The sequence below is a fragment of the Haliotis rubra genome, unplaced genomic scaffold, assembly GCF_003918875.1.
Source record: "Haliotis rubra isolate DU_JTF1 unplaced genomic scaffold, ASM391887v1 Scf209, whole genome shotgun sequence".
Lineage (NCBI taxonomy): Eukaryota > Metazoa > Mollusca > Gastropoda > Lepetellida > Haliotidae > Haliotis > Haliotis rubra.
Genome location: NW_025766103.1, coordinates 512,745 through 532,040, shown reverse-complemented (window position 1 = coordinate 532,040; position 19,296 = coordinate 512,745). Strand labels below are relative to the sequence as shown.

General features: G+C 39.7%; 1 protein-coding gene across 1 annotated transcript in view; it reads left to right on the top strand.

Annotated features, from left to right (window-relative positions):
• The window catches only part of LOC124276391, a 106,345-nt gene that overhangs the window by 25,081 nt on the left and 61,968 nt on the right, over positions 1-19,296 (top strand). Inside the window, exon 11 of the mRNA XM_046712033.1 lies at positions 15,721-15,896. Within this exon, the coding sequence (XP_046567989.1) occupies positions 15,721-15,896 (176 nt within the window). The remainder of the gene's footprint in view (positions 1-15,720; positions 15,897-19,296) is intronic.

The following is a 19,296-nucleotide window of genomic DNA, read 5'->3' as shown; positions in this document are numbered from 1 at the left end:
TAGTAAATAATGAACTCTGTATCAGTTGGTCCAGTGTTTGATATCATCAATGGTTCACACTTTATAACATGAACCAAGTCTCTGTGCCTGACGCCATGGGTTGTAGTGATAGGAGTTCAAAATAACACAGGTTACAATGAAAAAACATAGAAATTGTCATGCATCTAGTTTCATAAAATTCAAAGGCTCTGTAATTTTAAACTGAAAACAACAGATGTTGAGTTTAAACTTCACTCCTTAATAAATAAATAAGATTCTTGAAATGTTCAAGAAATATCTGGAACATCCTTGACAACAGGAGCTGGATTCCACACAGATGTGTTACTGTAGCAGATTGTGTCCACCTAATCGTCACTGCAACCATGTCCTCCACTGATGTAGACCTGTTCTATCCCAGCACACTGAGGATGTACCATGTTAATTTTTGCTAACTAGTTAGTGAATATTGACACAACTGCTTGTACTACTAGTCTGTCTTCTTGAAGTCTCTGAAACATTAACTCTGAATGTGGATTCCTCATTGTAAGCTGCATCTGACGCCTGGTTAGATCTGCTGCCTCTAGGAATGTATCTGTGAAGCGCCACCAGTCTAGGCCAGAATAGAAGTTTGTGTTTCACTTGCCCTTATATACCGTATATGACCGTCTATAAGCCAAATTTTGAGGACCAAAAAAAGCAGTCTGTAGAAGGGGGTCGTCTTATCCATGGGTTACGCTTTCATCAAACTTTTTTCCAGGGGTAAAAAAACAACATCGTATCACTTCACGTGAACAAACAACAGAATACGACTTTGTCAGTAGAGACGTCAAATTTGCAATTAAACATCACTAGACAAGATTATTTACCTTTTAAGTTCTAAGTTGTTTTTGCTGGGCATTGTATTATTTGCGGGGATTAAGATTACCGTGTGTATCTGAGCCGGAAATAGCAATCAGCTGTGCCCATGTTTCCCGGCGATCAAGCTCAAACATGCACAATAATATAACGGGACGAATTCTGAAGCAGTCATCAGTAAACTATAATACAGAATACTATAATTTAACCCAAAGAAATATATCCTAGCATTGTGTAATTTTAGTTACAGTTTTGCTCTATAAATTAATTGAGATTAACATTACCCAACTCAACTCAATTCCACTGCGATGAGGTTTGTTTGAATCCCTTATCAACCATAATGGTCTTTGGATTTTCAACACCTTAACTTTTCCACACTGTTTCACAATAGTGCTAAACATATAAACCTGGTTTACTCTAAGAAATCCATTTGTTAACTTGAAGTGAGGTGATGTTTTGTTTAATGTTTTGTTCAATGTTTTGTTTTGTTATATTCCAAGTTGACCAGTTCCTGTTTTATGCCCTTAATGTGGAGCACCAGGCAGAGTAACAATAAGTACCATCATTATCATCTTTTGGTGGGGTGAGGTGAAATTGGGTTTTACGTCGTGCTTGAGAATATTTCGCTAATATGATGACGTGCATGTGTGTGTATGTGTATGTGCGGCTGCTTGTACTAGCCCAGACTTAAGCTGTTTTTATAGTGCTAGCCCACTGAGATACCATGCCGCAGTGAAGCATGAATACCCCACTCAGACACATTATACTGACTCCGAGCCGACCAGTCCTTGTTGTACCCATTAATGCCGAGCGCCAGGCAGGGACCAACAAGTACCATATTTTAACGTCTTTTGGTTTGACGCGGTCCGGGAACGAACCCGCAACCATTCGCTCTCCGGGCGGACGCTCTAACCACTACACCACGGAGGCGGTCACATCTTTTGGTATGACATAGACAGGGATTGAACCAATTTGACCATCCACTTATGGGGCAGACTGTTTAGCCACCAGAGTGAGGATAAAATGAGACCTTGAGTGAACACCTTCATAAACTAAGATGTTTGTCAAATTAGTTGTTTCCTTTTTTTATGTCAATATGTTACAGGTATTATAGTTTGTTTTGTTTGTTTGTCGCACTCAGCAATATTCCAGCTACTAGTATATGGTGACGGTCTCTAAATAATCGAGTCTGGACCAGACAGTCCTGTGATCAACAGCATGAGCATCGTCCTATGCAATTGGGATATGATGACATGTGTTAGCCAAGTCAGTGACCCTGCCGATCCTTAGTCTCTCGTACAGACCCTGAAGCAAATATATCCAAGAAAGCCCACGCAAGTCTAGAAAATGTGGCAAGTCTAGATTTCCACAGCTTCAGGAATGAAGAAAGTCTCAGGGCTCCTTTTCATTATATTTTTTTTTTTTACTATGAACTTTTTTTCCAGTAAAATATGTTCATTTCAGAGACTAGTTGTTAGTCTAGCCGATCCTGTAAGTCGCCTTTTACGACAAGCATGGGTTGCTGAAGACCAATTCTAAACCCGATCTTCAAGGGTTTACAGGTATCATAGCCTGAATGTTGTAGTAAGACTCCTGATGACTTGGTGTGGTTACCGGAAACACAAGTACATCATCGAGGCCTCATCTCCACAGCTATGTCAACCATTTGTAAACCTCCGCGAGTCTCCTGTGTGTTTCTTGCCAAGCTACATTGCATGAGCATTGTTGCTCCGCATCCATTACAAGTTTGATAGATGTATGGCATGTCAAGATAAGACCTTGATGAAGTCTCCAAAACTGGCAAAATCTTTGTCTTTGGTGACAGAATGTTGAAAAAGAGGGGGTATAGTCTGACAAGCCAGCTGTGCTTTGGAGGCACCAGTCTTGCGTAACAATTGCAAATATACGAGACACGCGTGGGGATGATTACCCGCTCCTTGTGGCTGTTATGCATGTGGCCACCCATGTACTGGGACAAAAATCGTCTTGTCATATGTCATATTTGCTAAAACTGGAAGAATGAAGAGCCTAGACTTGCTTACGGTTTGAAGGAACTCAATATTTTATTTTAAATTACAGTTACGTCATTTAAAATCTATTTCTTTTGTTCTTTAGGCCAGATCAATTTTATTTCTTGTTTTACGGATCCACAATTTTTTTTTTTCAAAAAATAAGAAAAAAATTTACTTCTCCCCGCTCAAAAAACTAATTTCCTAATGTTAATGTGATATAAGTGAAATACTCTTGACATCAGTGTGAAACCTAAACTCACTCAGCTTATTTTTAGTTGACATAAACAAACGAAAAAAGTTAACAGGGAAACTCATATGTAGGTTTTTGCTTTGACTGGTGATTTTTTAAATTTTTGTTTATTCCCTCCTGCCTTGAGGTTTTCGGAGCACAAAAGTCCATAAAACAAGAAATATAATTTGTCTGGCCTAATTGTCTGCCTATATAGATTTTCTTATTTCTGAGATTTAATAGCCATGGTTACCAGAATGACAAGGGTTTTATCTCCATAGCAGTCTTTAAGCAAGGTTAGCTTCTCAGATCAAGTTTTAGGTTTTATTTGTGTCTTGGCTGTATGGAAGCATAAGTTCACCATTTTCTTCCTGAAACATAGAATCCCTATTCAAGTGATGAAAGAACCTTCACCCAATCCTCTATGGAGCCTGGATGTAAGATGTCGCAAGCCTGATGGTCCGAGTCAGTATAATGGCAAATGTGTCCTGGGTGCTATGAAAATTTCGGGCTTTTGATGTGTTGGGGACGGTATTATACTTTATCACTGCTCAGGTTGGTCAGTATTTTTTATGTATCATGTTTCAGTTGCATCTTTGATAAGCACGAAGATGAATTGCTTTCATCGGTGGCAACTATTTGTTGTTAAGGCCAGACTAATTTTATTTCTTGTTTTACGGATCCACCCGTCGTTATTTTATCAAGATTAAGAAAAAAAAGAAAAAATTAATTTTAATATTAATACTTTTATGAGCCCAAACTGTAAATGTGCAAAAAAAGTTTTTAGATTGTTTTTTGCCCCATATACACTTCATAAATTGTCAAAAGTAAAATACTTTAGTATTTAAAAGGAATGTTACTTTGACTGGTCATTTTTATTTTTTATTTTTTTCCTCCTGCCTTTAGATTTTCTGAGGACAAAAATTCGTAAAACAAGAAATAAAATTGGTCTGGCCTTAATGGTTTTCTCCAGCAGTATGATGGTAGCTTGTAATTAATAGACAGGACCAGACAATTCAGTGATTGATATTACGAGTAACAATCAGGATACACTGACATGCTATTGTCCTGTCCACCATGTAGCTGCCTTTAATGACCGGAAATAAGTTGTTGCAAACTTATTCTGGAATCCTGGTTCTTTGTAAAGCCTGTTCTTGTAGATTATAACCCCTCTACTCTACTGTTCCACTCAACAGTTCGACCAGAGTTGTGTGATGGTCCAGTGGTAGAATCATCAGCTCATCCCACCCATGCTCCAGGTTTGAATCCACACATGGATACAATTTGTCAAGCCTGAAGGATTTTTGGAAGCTCTCTGGAGTCATAATGTGTCAGTATTTCGTAAATGTATTTCCTTACTTGGTCAGCACTACTTGGTAGCAATGTTGATTGGTTGGTTGGTTGCTTGTTTGTTAACACCACACTCAGCAATATTCCAGCTATGTGGCGGCGGTCTGTAAATAATTGAGCCTGGACCAGACAATCCAGTGATCAACAGCATGAGCATTGATCTATGCAATTATAGCATACAATGACATGTGTCAACCAAATCAGTGAACCTGACCACCTGATCCCATTAGTCGCTCCTTAGGACAAGCATGGGTTGCTGAAGACAAATTCTAATCCAGGCCTTCACGGATGGGTAGCAATGTCAGATTGACAGATGAAGTGAATGGTTGTCAAGCGTGATACAACCCATGTTTTTCTAGGGCTATCAGACTGGTGTAGAAAGGCTATAGCCAGTGCCTTAAGTGGTTGTCAAGCGAGATATAACACACTTGTTCTAGGGCTATCAGACTGGTGTAGAACAGACTATAGCCAGTGCCTTCAGTGGTTGTCAAGTGAGATATAACACCAGGGATAGAAATACTTTTTTTTCTAAGTGTGCCTTAAGGCACCAGACAAATATTTTAGATGTGCCTTTCTGAAATCGAGTATACCCACAAGTTCTTAGAATAAATGACAATGATGATGATCATTTGAAATTTATTGTTAAATAAAGAAATGGGTTTATGAACATTCACATATGTATTGTATTATTCAATTTGGAAAAAAATAATTGTTTTGGGGATTAAATAACTAAATGTGAGTTATGTCTCTTAAAAAATTAGGCGTGTCAAAAGGGCACCGAGAACATTTTTTAGCCGTGCCATTTCTGTACTTACCATGCCATGGCACACTAATATATGGGGTATTTCGAACCCTGAACACACTTGTTCTAGGGCTATCAGACAGGTATAGAGAGGCTATAGCCAGTGTGCCTTCAGTGGTTGTGAAGTGAGATAGAACCCATTTGTTCTAGGGCTATCAGACTAGAGTAGAAAGGCTATAGCCAGTGCCATCAGTGGTTGTCAAGTGAAATACAACCCATTTGTTCTAGGGCTGTGAGACTGGTGTAGAACAGACTATAGCCAGTGTGCCTTCAGTGGTTATGAAGTGTTATACAACTGCTGTAGTTTCAGGCACGTGGGAATGTGTGGGAGGGAGGAAGGCATCTTCAGCATTGGGTGACCTGGGGGGCAGGAGTAGCAGAGGTCACAACAAAAAATAGAAACCAGATTTGTGTTTCTATGGAAGCACAGCTGGGAGGTGGGGTGTGTGTTAAATGTAAAATAGAAACTAGACCTGTGTTACCAAGATCCTTGGCCTGATCTGATCACAGACAGAAAACTAACAATTTTCAGTCATCACCTTTTTACTTTGGTTTCCAATATGTCACTGGTGTGGGTCCAGATAGCTGTGGTCAAACTGTCTTTGAGTGTGATATTTATGATTTGTAGGATTTGAAAAATGTATTTTATTATGTACTGTGGACAGTATGATTAATGCCACAGTTATCATGCTGTAGACAATTTTGTAGACAACTGAAAACAGAAGAAATTCAAAAATGTTTTCAAATCACCGTTTTGTAAATATACTGCCTATTTGTTCTTACCTATTGCCACAGCAGATATGGAGGTGAGGTGAGGTGAAATTGGGTTTAACGTCGTGCTGGAGAATATTTCGCTCATATGACAACGTGCATGCGTGTGTATGTATATGTGCGGCTGCTTGTACTAGCCCAGACTGAAGCTGGTTTTATAGTGCTAGCCCACTGAGATACCATGCCGCAGTGAAGCATGAATACCCCACTCAGACACATTATACTGACTCCGAGCCGACCAGTCCTTGTTGTACCCATTAATGCCGAACGCCAGGCAGGGACCAACAAGTACCATATTTTAACGTCGTTTGGTATGACGCGGTTAGGGATCGAACCCGCGACCTTCACCTCTCCGGGCGGACGCTCTAACCACTACACCACGGAGGCGGTCAGATATGGAGATTAGTTTATATGTTGTTTAAAGTAAGTACCGTACCCATTCACCTTAAGGGGAAGTGAGTTTGTGTAGCTGGTCAGTGCTTCAGGTCATCCATGTAGAGGTCATGCAGGGTAGCACAAGGGTTAAAGACTCATGAACTGGTTCTATATGCCCCTCATGGGTACATGTGTCAAGCTAGTTTCAGTTTTATCAGTGCTGTGTAATATTATAATTTTGATTCAATTTTTGAAAAAACAATTCACTTTGAGGAAGTATTGTCCCTAGGTTATCTTAAAAGAGCTGTTGAGAATACAATGTACGTGCTTAGTTATATCTGCACCCATAGGTTCACCCATTTTGTTCTGGGGAGGTAGGGGGGTTCAGCAATTTTGTACACATGTACAAGGTGGGTGAGCAATTTTGTACATAAAAATATTAAAAAGTTATGCTTAAAAAATATGGGAAGGGGAGGGGGTAATTGATTTTGTACATGACATGCAAGGTGGGTCACATATTTTGTACATAAATTTTAGGAGGAGGGGTCACTCAGATTGTACATGCTTCTCCGTAAAAATCATTATCATTCCCCCCTAGCCATAAATTATGAACGGTCCCTAAGAAATATCTAAAACTTTCCTTAATTAATCAACATCATGTCAGGAAGATTGTCAGAAAGAAATTGCAGTATGATACATGTTCCACAGTTAAATATAACAATGACCCTCACTATCACCCTGCATCCCTACTGAAAGATGTAACTGAGAAGATATGCAAATCCATCATGAATAAAAAAGCATGCAAAGCTGTTGGGATGTGTTGAGAGGATGCTGTGGCCTCATGATAGATTCGGAAGTTGGAATGTATCGCCTTCGTTCCTGCATAGCAGCTAAACCTTGCACCCATTATGAAATAAACATATAAGACACGACATGGAAATGTACATTAGAGATTCACATAAACAGTGATACAATGACAAGAAGTCAGCCTGTAGGACACTGCAAGAAATCCACAGTTTATTACAGTGCTTCCCATGTTAAAATCTTGATAAAACATTAACTGCTTTTGAATTCCCATTATCAAAGATTTATTGGTTATCCATTTCAAGATGTGTGAAAAATTGTGTGAGTTGGACCCAGTCCTGGCCCTGTCTTATCGGAGCCCTGGAGACAGCAGGCCTGATTTCAACCTAGTTTCAGTGTTCAAGTCCTAGTTTTCAAATGACGACAACTGTGTCGTAAATATTCCATCTAAGGTGGTGAGATGGGGGGGAATGTTTGAAGATATTAACTCCACTGACTTCCGCTCTCCCAGAATGTGAGACACTAGCCCAAGAGGAGGCTCTCGATGGCAGGTGCCTTGCTTGTCCCACAAAGTTAACTTGGGATGTTGTGTAGGAGAGATGCTAAAATAGCATTTGTTGGAATAGTGTCAAAAACCTATGATATAACAATTGCGATTTTCTAGTATTAATGAATCAGTTGAAAATATAGCTGCTTTTTATCATTAAGGTTACTGATTATGTAGTATTATGATGTTGGTGGTAGCTGATGTTCAGCATTATGATGTTGGTGGTAGCTGATGTTCAGCATTATGATGTTGGTGATAGCTGATGTTCAGCATTATGATGTTGGTGGTAGCTGATGTTCAGCATTATGATGTTGGCGATAACTGATGTTCAGCATTAAGATGTTGGCGATAGCTGATGTTCAGCATTAAGATGTTGCCAATAGCTGATGTTCAGCATTATGATGTTGCCAATAGCTGATGTTCAGCATTATGATGTTGCCAATAGCTGATGTTCAGCATTATGATGTTGCCAATAGCTGATGTTCAGCATTATGATGTTGCCAATAGCTGATGTTCAGCATTATGATGTTGCCAATAGCTGATGTTCAGCATTAAGATGTTGCCAATAGCTGATGTTCAGCATTATGATGTTGCCAATAACTGATGTTCAGCATTAAGATGTTGGCAATAGCTGATGTTCAGCATTATGATGTTGCCAATAGCTGATGTTCAGCATTATGATGTTGCCAATAGCTGATGTTCAGCATTATGATGTTGCAAATAGCTGATGTTCAGCATTAAGATGTTGCCAATAGCTGATGTTCAGCATTATGATGTTGCCAATAGCTGATGTTCAGCATTATGATGTTTGCGATAACTGATGTTCAGCATTAAGATGTTGGCAATAACTGATGTTCAACATTAAGATGTTGGTGGTAGCTGATGTTCAGCATTATGATGTTGGTGATAGCTGATGTTCAGCATTATGATGTTGGTGGTAGCTGATGTTCAGCATTATGATGTTGGTGATAACTGATGTTCAGCATTAAGATGTTGCCAATAGCTGATGTTCAGCATTATGATGTTGGAGGTAGCTGATGTTCAGCATTATGATGTTGGAGATAGCTGATGTTCAACATTATGATGTTGGAGATAGCTGATGTTCAGCATTATGATGTTGGAGCTGATAGCTGATGTTGGAGGTAGCATTATGATGTTGGAGATAGCTGATGTTCAGCATTAAGATGTTGGAGAAGCTGATGTTCAGCATTATGATGTTGGAGATAGCTGATGTTCAATGTTCAGCATTATGATGTTGGAGGTAGCTGATGTTCAGCATTATGATGTTGGAGGTAGCTGATGTTCAGCATTATGATGGGGTAGCTGATGTTCAACATTAAGATGTTGGGGTAGCTGATGTTCAGCATTAAGATGTTGGAGATAGCTGATGTTCAGCATTATGATGTTGGGGAGTAGCTGATGTTCAGCATTATGATGTTGGCGATAGCTGATGTTCAGCATTATGATGTTGGAGATAGCTGATGTTCAACATTATGATGTTGGAGATAGCTGATGTTCAGCATTATGATGTTGGAGATAGCTGATGTTCAGCATTATGATGTTGGAGGTAGATGTTCAGCATTATTATGATGTTGGAGATAGCTGATGTTCAGCATTATGATGTTGGAGGTAGCTGATGTTCAGCATTATGATGTTGGAGGCGATGCTGATGTTCAGCATGATGTTGGAGATAGCTGATGTTCAACATTATGATGTTGGAGATAGCTGATGTTCAGCATTATGATGTTGGAGGTAGCTGATGTTCAGCATTATGATGTTGGAGGTAGCTGATGTTCAGCATTATGATGTTGGAGATAGCTGATGTTCAACATTATGATGTTGGAGATAGCTGATGTTCAGCATTAAGATGTTGGAGGTAGCTGATGTTCAGCATTATGATGTTGGAGGTAGCTGATGTTCAGCATTATGATGTTGGAGATAGCTGATGTTCAACATTATGATGTTGGAGATAGCTGATGTTCAGCATTATGATGTTGGAGGTAGCTGATGTTCAGCATTATGATGTTGGAGGTAGCTGATGTTCAGCATTATGATGTTGGAGATAGCTGATGTTCAGCATTAAGATGTTGGAGGAAGTTGATGTTCAGCATTAAGATGTTGGGGGTAGCTGATGTTCAACATTAAGATGTTGGAGGTAGCCAATGTTCAGCATTAAGATGTTGGAGGTAGCTGATGTTCAGCATTATGATGCTGGAGATAGCTGATGTTCAGCATTATGATGTTGGAGGTAGCTGATGTTCAGCATTATGATGTTGGGGGTAGCTGATGTTCAACATTAAGATGTTGGGGGTAGCCAATGTTCAGCATTAAGATGTTGGTGGTAGCTGATGTTCAGCATTATGATGTTGGAGGTAGCTGATGTTCAGCATTATGATGTTGGAGATAGCTGATGTTCAGCATTAAGATGTTGGAGGTAGCTGATGTTCAGCATTAAGATGTTGGAGGTAGCTGATGTTCAGCATTATGATGTTGGAGATAGCTGATGTTCAGCATTAGGATGTTGGAGGATAGCATTAAGATGTTGGCGCATGATGTTCAACATTATGATGTTGGAGGTAGCTGATGTTCAGCATTAGGATGTTGGAGGTAGCTGATGTTCAGCATTAAGATGTTGGAGGTAGCTGATTTTCAGCATTATGATGTTGGAGATAGCTGATTTTCAGCATTAAGATGTTGGAGGTAGTTGATGTTCAGCATTATGATTTTGGCGATAGCTGATGTTCAGCATTAGGATGCTTGGAGGTAGCTGATGTTCAGCATTAAGATGTTGGGGGTAGCCAGTGTTCAGCATTAGGATTTTGACGATAATTGATGTTCAGCATTATGATGTTGGAGATAGCTGATGTTCAGCATTATGATGTTGGAGATAGCTGATGTTCAGCATTATGATGTTGGAGGTAGCTGATGTTCAGCATTATGATGTTGGCGATAGCTGATGTTCAGCATTATGATGTTGGAGGAGTTCAGCATTGATGTTCAGCATTATGATTTTGGCGATAGTGATATTCAACATTATGATGTTGGAGGTAGCTGATGTTCAGCATTAAGATGTTGGAGGGTAGCCAATGTTCAGCATTATGATTTTGACGATAATTGATGTTCAGCATTATGATGTCAGTGGTAGCTTATGTTCAGCATTATGATGTCAGTGGTAGCTAATGTTCAGCATTATGATGTCTGTGGTAGCTAATGTTCAGCATTATGATGTTGGAGGTAGCTGATGTTGAGTATTATGATGTTGGAGGTAACTTCTTTGAGTGGCATTTTAGAAGTTGGGAAGTACAATATAGAACAAACTTTATGAATAACAACTTCTTTTTATTCGAGTGCGAGTCGCGACGTTCTTGTACCAAGAAATGTCGATACAGATTCTTGTACCGCTGTCAAGCATCATTATGCTTGACAACGGTACAAGAATCTGTATCGAAACGTCGCACTCACGAATAAAAAGAAGTTGTTATCCATAAAGTTTGTTCTATAATGTTGGAGGTAGCTGATTTTCATCGTTAAAGACGTTGCCAATAGCTGATGTTCAGCATTAAGATGTTGGCGTTAGCTGATGTTCAGCATTAAGATGTTGGCGATAGCTGATGTTCAGCATTAAGATGTTGGCAATAGCTGATGTTCAGCATTAAGATGTTGCCAATAGCTGATGTTCAGCATTAAGATGTTGGCAATAGCTGATGTTCAGCATTAAGATGTTGCCAATAGCTGATGTTCAGCATTAAGATGTTGCCAATAGCTGATGTTCAGCATTAAGATGTTGGCGATAGCTGATGTTCAGCATTAAGATGTTGGCGATAGCAGATGTGCAACATGAAAATGATGGCCATAGTTTATGTTCAGGTTTAATATTGATAGCCCTGGTAGTTTGAAGAAAATGTTCTGATTATTTAAGACTCAAACCAAACATTTATGGATGAGTGATACCAAGTCATGTCATGTATAACTGACCTTTACCACTGGAAGTCAAATCAGTTGTCTATAGGGTTTAAATTACCATTTGCAATTGAGTCAAATATACTTACTGCAAAAGGAAGCAAAGAGAGCAAATGACAATACCAGAAACTTGAGAGAGGCATTGTCCCAGTGATCTGTGGAGCTACAACTGGCTGTACAGAGTGCTTTCCCCTGGCTGACAGGATCTGCTTGCTTGCATGGTGACTCAGTGGTTTGTGAACCTTCAACTGGTTTAAACAAATATAACTATGTAGAGGGAAGTGCTGAAGTAAAGCAAGTTAATCCTGCTATTATTACTGGTCATTAAAAGTGCTCACTGTAGATGTAGACTGGTATTTGTTATGTGTTTTAATAATTTAATAAAAAGTTCTTTCAGAATTTGTAATTAGGATGCATCTGTCAAAAATGTCATTTTTCTCAATCTCGGCATATGCTGCAAAGCCTAGCATAAAGGAAAATGCAGTTCAATCACAGTGTCTAGTAATGTTTTATCACAAATTTAACATTTTCACTGACCAAGTTTTCATGCTGTGTTCTTCACCTATAGAGATATGATGTTTGTTTTGGACATAACACAGGACAAGGAATTACAAGTTTTCTCCAAGTGTTATTGGATGCACATTATACTCAAGTACTCATTCTATGAATTGTGTTTCCCAAGGCTTCCCTTTATGGATTCTATTTCCCGATTTCAGAACATTGATCTGTCTTCCTCTTGTCATTTTTTCAGTAGATTTTAGTGACTGTACCTTCACAATCACAATCCCCATCAAGTCGTTTTCAGGTTGTGTCATATGACAGTAATTCTTTTGGGTGGTGTTTTAATTACAGATCACACAGATATAATTGTCACGAGGTCTTTCAGTTCGAGACACTGTATAATAGGGGTGTGTGGTATTAAGTGTATATCAGTGTATTGAGGTTCATTCTTTCCACAATTCATAACGCGATATTGTTTTTGAATGGTTGGTATATTTGGTGATTTTGAATTGTGTGTTTAATGCAGTACATTGTGAACATCCAATACCCGTGCCAAATAGTAAATGATAGAATGGCCGAGAACTCAGTTGTATCATCATAGTTTGTCAATTTATGTGGGTCAAAGATGTGTGTTTTCATTAAATCAACAAGCACAAGTATACTTTAAAAAATACAAAGATCATCGTTGTGGGGCAAACCTACCAAAACATGATTGCACCAGAGGGACATTGCTCAGCACAGTGAATTGAAGCATATCATGTCATTGTTCATGACATCACATCACCATGACAAAGTGATATTTTGCCCTAGGGCATCGTATGAAAACTATGAACCCCGATATGTTCGCCCTCGTAGGTAATGATAAGAAGTGTGCAAGGGTTTCGGTTGCACCTACTTCATTCCGGCAGCCAAGATGTACAACGGATTGTTCTGCCACCAATATCCCCTTATCGCAGCTGGACTTATAAACTTATCTTTGTACGAAATAGTAACAAAAGGTACCCCAGTACATTTACAATATCTACACTGGGCTGATCAAACATGCCCCCTCATGGAGAGCCCCTGACAAAATGTGCAATTCTAGAGTTAGGTGATTAGTTTTACTCAAGTCACAGCGGAGTTTTTACCCCAAGCTTGCAATATTGGGACATGTTTTGAAGACAGGAGCTGATCATATATGTAAAAGTTTTTGTGTTGAACTAAGCACTGAGCACACCATTGAGACCAGAAGCCCGCTGGCAAAGGCTTATACCATCTGCCGAAACAGCAGACAAAGACCCTGTATGCACTGAGATGTTTAGGGACAAATAAGTAAAACACTTTCTTTTTCATAGCACTTTGTATCTTTGTGGTTGGCAGAGCTAGCGTACAGATGATCACTGATCTGAAATTTGGCTTAAAAGTAAATGAGTCAGATCCCTTTATGTTAAAGATTTAAGTGGAACCTGAATTTGAAAAATATTTCAGAATACCTGATTCCGGTTCCATTTAGTTTGAAACAAGCAATGCAAAAGTGATAAACATTTAGCTGATGGGTTGTAATCTCAAGTTTCTCTGACCATCAAATTGTGGTCATTAGTGGGTGTTGAACGTTGATGAGATCAAGCAGGGTTTCATTATGCACAAGTTAAAGGGAGACTGTGCTCTATGGTCTGGTGATGGTGTAACATGTGCTCTGTGTCAGTCTGAGACATGGTAACATGTGCCCTGTGTCAGTCTTAGACATTGTAACGTCTGCCCTGTGTCAGTCTGAGACATTGTAACATGTGCCCTGTGTCAGTCTGAGACATGGTAATGTGTGCCCTGTGTCAGTCTGAGACATTGTAACATGTGCCCTGTGTCAGTCTGAGACATTGTAACTTGTGCTCTGTAACTTGTGCCATGTATCAAACTGAGACAATGTAACATGTGCCCTGTGTCAGTTTGAGACATTGTAAGTTAGGTAGGTATCAGAACAGCAAGATTTATGGATGTCAACTTCCTTATTGCGAGTATCCAGTTTGAGACATTGTAACGTGTGCCCTGTGTCAGTCTGAGACATTGTAACTTGTGCCCTGTGTCAGTTTGAGACATTTTGACATGTGCCCTGTGTCAGTCTGAAACATTGTAACGTGTGCCCTGTGTCAGTCTGAGACATTGTAACGTGCGCCCTGTGTCAGTCTGAGACATTGTTACATGTGCCCTGTGTCAGTGTGAGACATTGTAACGTGTGCCCTGTGTCAGTCTGATACATTGTAACATGTGCCCTGTGTCAGTCTGAGACATTGTAACGTGTGCCCTGTGTCAGTCTGAGACATTGTAACATGCGCCCTGTGTCAGTCTGAGACATTGTAACATGTGCCCTGTGTCAGTCTGAGACATTGTAACATGTGCCCTGTGTCAGTCTGAGACATGGTAACGTGTGCCCTGTGTCAGTTTGAGACATTGTAACATGTGCCCTCTGTCAGTCAGAGACATTGTAATTTAGGTAGGTATTAGAACAGCCAGATTTATGGATGTCAACTTCCTTATTGGGAGTATCCACTGCTAGACCTTTGATTCCTCTAACAATATTCATGTTTTTGATCAAAGCAATGATCGAATGTCTGACCCCAACTTGCTTGAGTAACCACACAGCCCTGGCCATCCCTTTATCTGTGGCCAACTTCCCCAGACATAGTCTGTCACCAACATCATTGTTATGCAACTGGCATACCCCAACTCCTTCCTCAACCACAAAGAAGACTCAGCTGTGAAAGTAGGAAACGGACAACTTGTCCCAGTACAGAAAACAGGCCTCTGTCTGAACCCGTCTGCAGATGAACATATGTATTCAATGTTAAGTGTACGTCTGTGTTTATGTTTCATTTGTCTTATATGTACATAGATAACTTTTGGGACGTTTTTATCCAAAAATATATTCTAAGGGAACCTGTATGTAAAAATATATATTGGAAACATAGAAACACTATGGTGACTGCAAACAGAAGCAAGACGTGTCAGCACTGGGGGAATCCCCTCACATCTATGCACATGGCTGCTTTTTCACATAAGATGCAGTGTAATCACCTATTGCCAATCGTAATCACTCACCAATACCAGTTTCCAATTTTTTTGCGGCTTTTCTGTCTGAAAAGTTAATCCTTGTTATGGTGACTTTACGGGAGAAATAAGAATTTGTAGCTTCTTTGAGTTTTAAGTTTCTCAATGGTAGCAATATGTTGTTGACGCCTGGACAAAGTTCATGTGCTGTCCATGACGTATTCATTTGTTGTCATGACATGTTGTCCATTGCTGTCCATGACGTGTTGTTCATTGCTGTCCATGACGTGTTGTTCATTGCTGTCCATGACATGTCGTTCATTGCTGTCCATGACATGTCGTTCATTGCTGTCCATGACATGTCGTTCATTGCTGTCCATGACATATTCATTGCGGTCCATGACGTGTTGTTCGCTGGTGTCCATGACATATTCATTGGTGTCCATAACATGTTTTTGTTGCTGTCCATGACATATTCATTTGTTGTCACGACATGTTGTTCATTGCTGTTCAGGTATCAAGGCGTCTGAGACGGACCTCGAACGGCTGAAGTGTCCCAAGTGTGACTTCCAGGGCTGCTACCCCCAGCAGTACCAGGACCACATCGCCCAGCATGGGGACGACATCCACAAGTGTAAATGCTGCAACTATCTCACCTTTGACAAAGATGACCTCTTCACACACTTCAGGGTAAGGAAACACATTCACATTCCACCAGGTTTAGTGTCATATTTGGGCACAATACTCTTAATGTATACATGTCCATTGAACCAATCAGATTTCACGGTAGTCACATAAAGCTACAGGTAAAATCTACCTCTTCAGAATTTATGGTTCAAATTTTGGGCTGAAAAAAACCCCTAGTCAAGCAGTTGAAGATAAATTAAGAAAGAAATTTTTGTAGCATACAAACAAAACTGACTGTTTACTTCTTTACTTGAGAAATATGTTCTGCCTGTTGTATATAACATCATCGATACACTTTAACAAATAAGACTGTGTATATTGTGGTATATCTGATAAAGATGATGGATCAGGCATGAGGCTAGTGGTATTCAAACTTGGCTAGTAGATTCTTGTATTTACTGGACATATTGGGTGGCATCTAATTTAAATAAATGTCAATTTATTTTGAGGGAAAGGAAGCAAATAATGAGGAAACAAAACCAAGAAATGAAAATCAGAGACATTTATAACCTTAACTGGCCATCCCGTTGGCCGTGTTTGACATCACATCAATACGTCAAAGGCACGTCTTTATGTCTTCAACTATATATATGTTACAGTCAGATTGTGAAATCAGTCATTTCGTGAAATAACTAAGAGGGTCAGACATTCAACTATCCCTACTGCTCGTTCTCTTTCTTTCTGTGTTAACCTTTGCATTCTCTCTGTGTGACTTCATGTGCAGTGATATTGCAGTGTTGGACAGGCCATTTATACTGATTTTTCGCATGATCTTTCCCATGTATCCGACTAAGAAATGTGTTTTGTGTTTCTGAGAGTCGGGCCGCAAAATGTGTTTTGGCGATTTGTTTCGAGAATCACGAACATTGACAATCATTATTAAGCACATTTACATCAAATTTGATGGAAACGTCCAAACCTATTTATATAGCCAATAGCCAAATGGCTAATCCTCTTAGTCATTTCATGAAATGACTGATTTCACAATCTGACTGTAACATATATATGTTTACATCTTTACACATATGTGACAACAGATGATTAGCTCAGAATTAAGACGAAGAATATGTTTAGTCCAAACTTGTTTAGTTTTTCTTTACGATACATCATAAACAAATACACGAAGACAGCAATGAGTGAATGTTTCGGCTCAAACATAAATGAGGTGATTTTAATTCCAGCTAAGTCTCAGGGTGTTTCCTTGGTTGGCACATCCTGCTCATGGTCACCCTTACATAAACAGTCGGAATACCAGATTGACTGATAGTGATGATGATGATTTGGAGATTTGACGTGCATAATGCATATGTTGCACCAGGCCATTTAGTGTTTGATCGAAAGAGCAGCGATTTGACTGAAAGATATGGCAACCTAAAGGGGGCATTAGTGTTGCATAATTTAATTTCTCTGAATTTTGAATTTGAGTGAGTATGGTTTTACACCGCTTTTAGCAATATTCCAGCAATATCATGGCGGGGAACACCAGAAATGGGCTTCACACATTGTACCCATGTGGGGATTCGAACTCAAGTCTTCAGCGTGAGGAGGAGGCGCTTGAACCATTAAGCAACCCACTGCCCCAATTTTGAATTTGGAAATTTGCCAAAAGTTGTCGGGAGATATGTATGGCTGACAGTATGGATGTAAACATATATATAGTTAGAGACAACAATGGACAAAGAGACAACAATGGACAAAGAGACAACAATGGACACTAAAGAGACAACAATGGACAGACAAAGAGACAACAATGGACAATATAGAGACACTGGCACTGCCTTCGACTTAGTGATGTGAAGGTAAACACGGCCAAGGGGATGGCCAATTAAGGGTATAAATTTCACGCACAGTCATTAATGAAAGGGACAGAGTGGCACGGTTTGGCTGACAAGTCAATGTACAATGTGGTGGCGATGAAGATTAAGAATGGAGATTAGCGTGATATAAATATTTTCAATTTAGTCATGCATGTCATGGCCACAAAGTTTTTGGCCTTTGGAATTATTTAGACAATGGCTGTTCTGAATCAGTCGCTATGACGATGAATTGATGGCTTAAATATCATGATCAGTTGACACTGACTGTGGACAGTTTAATCATGATCATATTTTTTAGACTACTTGTTTATTTATGAAATAGATTGATTCAAAACAACAGTATACTTTGTGGAGAATTTCCTTCAAACAACAGAATGGATCTCGGTGGCCAACACAACTGTCTGGTTAATGATTTTCACATTCACATTCCATTTCACAATTTGTCATTTATATTTACATTTAATGACCCAAAATCTAACACCAGGCTAATGGCAAGTATACTTTGATTTTCGTCCATTATTTCAAAGACAGACCTGGTAGTTCTTCATTCATTCAGGGTCTTACCTTGACTCACAAACATAGGGGTCCTGGTAGACTAACAACCAGTCTCTGAAATGAACATATTTTACAGAAAAAAAGCTCACAGTGAAAAAAGTAAAATATAATGAAAGGGAGCCCTGAGACTTTCTTCATTTTCAGAAGCTGTGGAAATCTAGACTTGCCACATTTTCTAGACTTGTGTGGGATTTCTTGGCTATATTTGCTTCAGCGTCTGTATGACAGACTACGGTCCCGGGGGACCCCTAATTATTAGTTTTAAGGGTCCTTGCAGGTAGTACGTCATGGTCCTGTGAAGGAACGGTGTAGGGGACTGTATGTTTTGATAATTTCTTACAACCTGGAATGAATCATTGATCATGTGAACTGATGGGTGAAATGATGCATGTAATTGCTCTGAAAGAAACAACCAAACATTTAAAGTCATATAAGTGTTGTGGGAACAGTGAATAATAATGTGCGTACCGAGGGACGCAGTGAATATTTTTTCTGTAATCCTTCCTGTAATTTTGCGTACTGACGCACATTTGCGTGTCACATAAAACCCTGTTCATTCCTCCTTTTTGATCTGCCCAGTCTGCCTATCCCAGGAGTATTTTGAGAGTGTTCTAACAGGTAGGTGGCGCTATCACAGGAAGCGACGAGAGTCAGTGGCCCATGCTGCCAGCAGGGCCTGATTACCTGCCTCCAAGGTCTCCGACTCTCAACTGCTAGGCTGAGAATAGGTGCAGGGTTATCTCCCTTGTGTTAGAGGATCGTTCATTGAGATACAGACCATCACCACCTGTCATGGGTCGGCAGAGGGTCGTCTATTTCGGTGAGGGCGGGGGTGGTTCTAGGTTGAAAGAAGTGTTCCAATGCACGTATCGCACTGGTAGATTGCAACTTTAGTGCTCTTCCTTTGATTGAGGTTAAATATGAGTCTGGGGATTTGCCTTTCCTTGACACCTTCTTCCCTGACGGATAATAAATTGTACCTACCTCCTTCTCCAGTTGGTTCTGTGTACCTATAATTGGAAAGAACACTG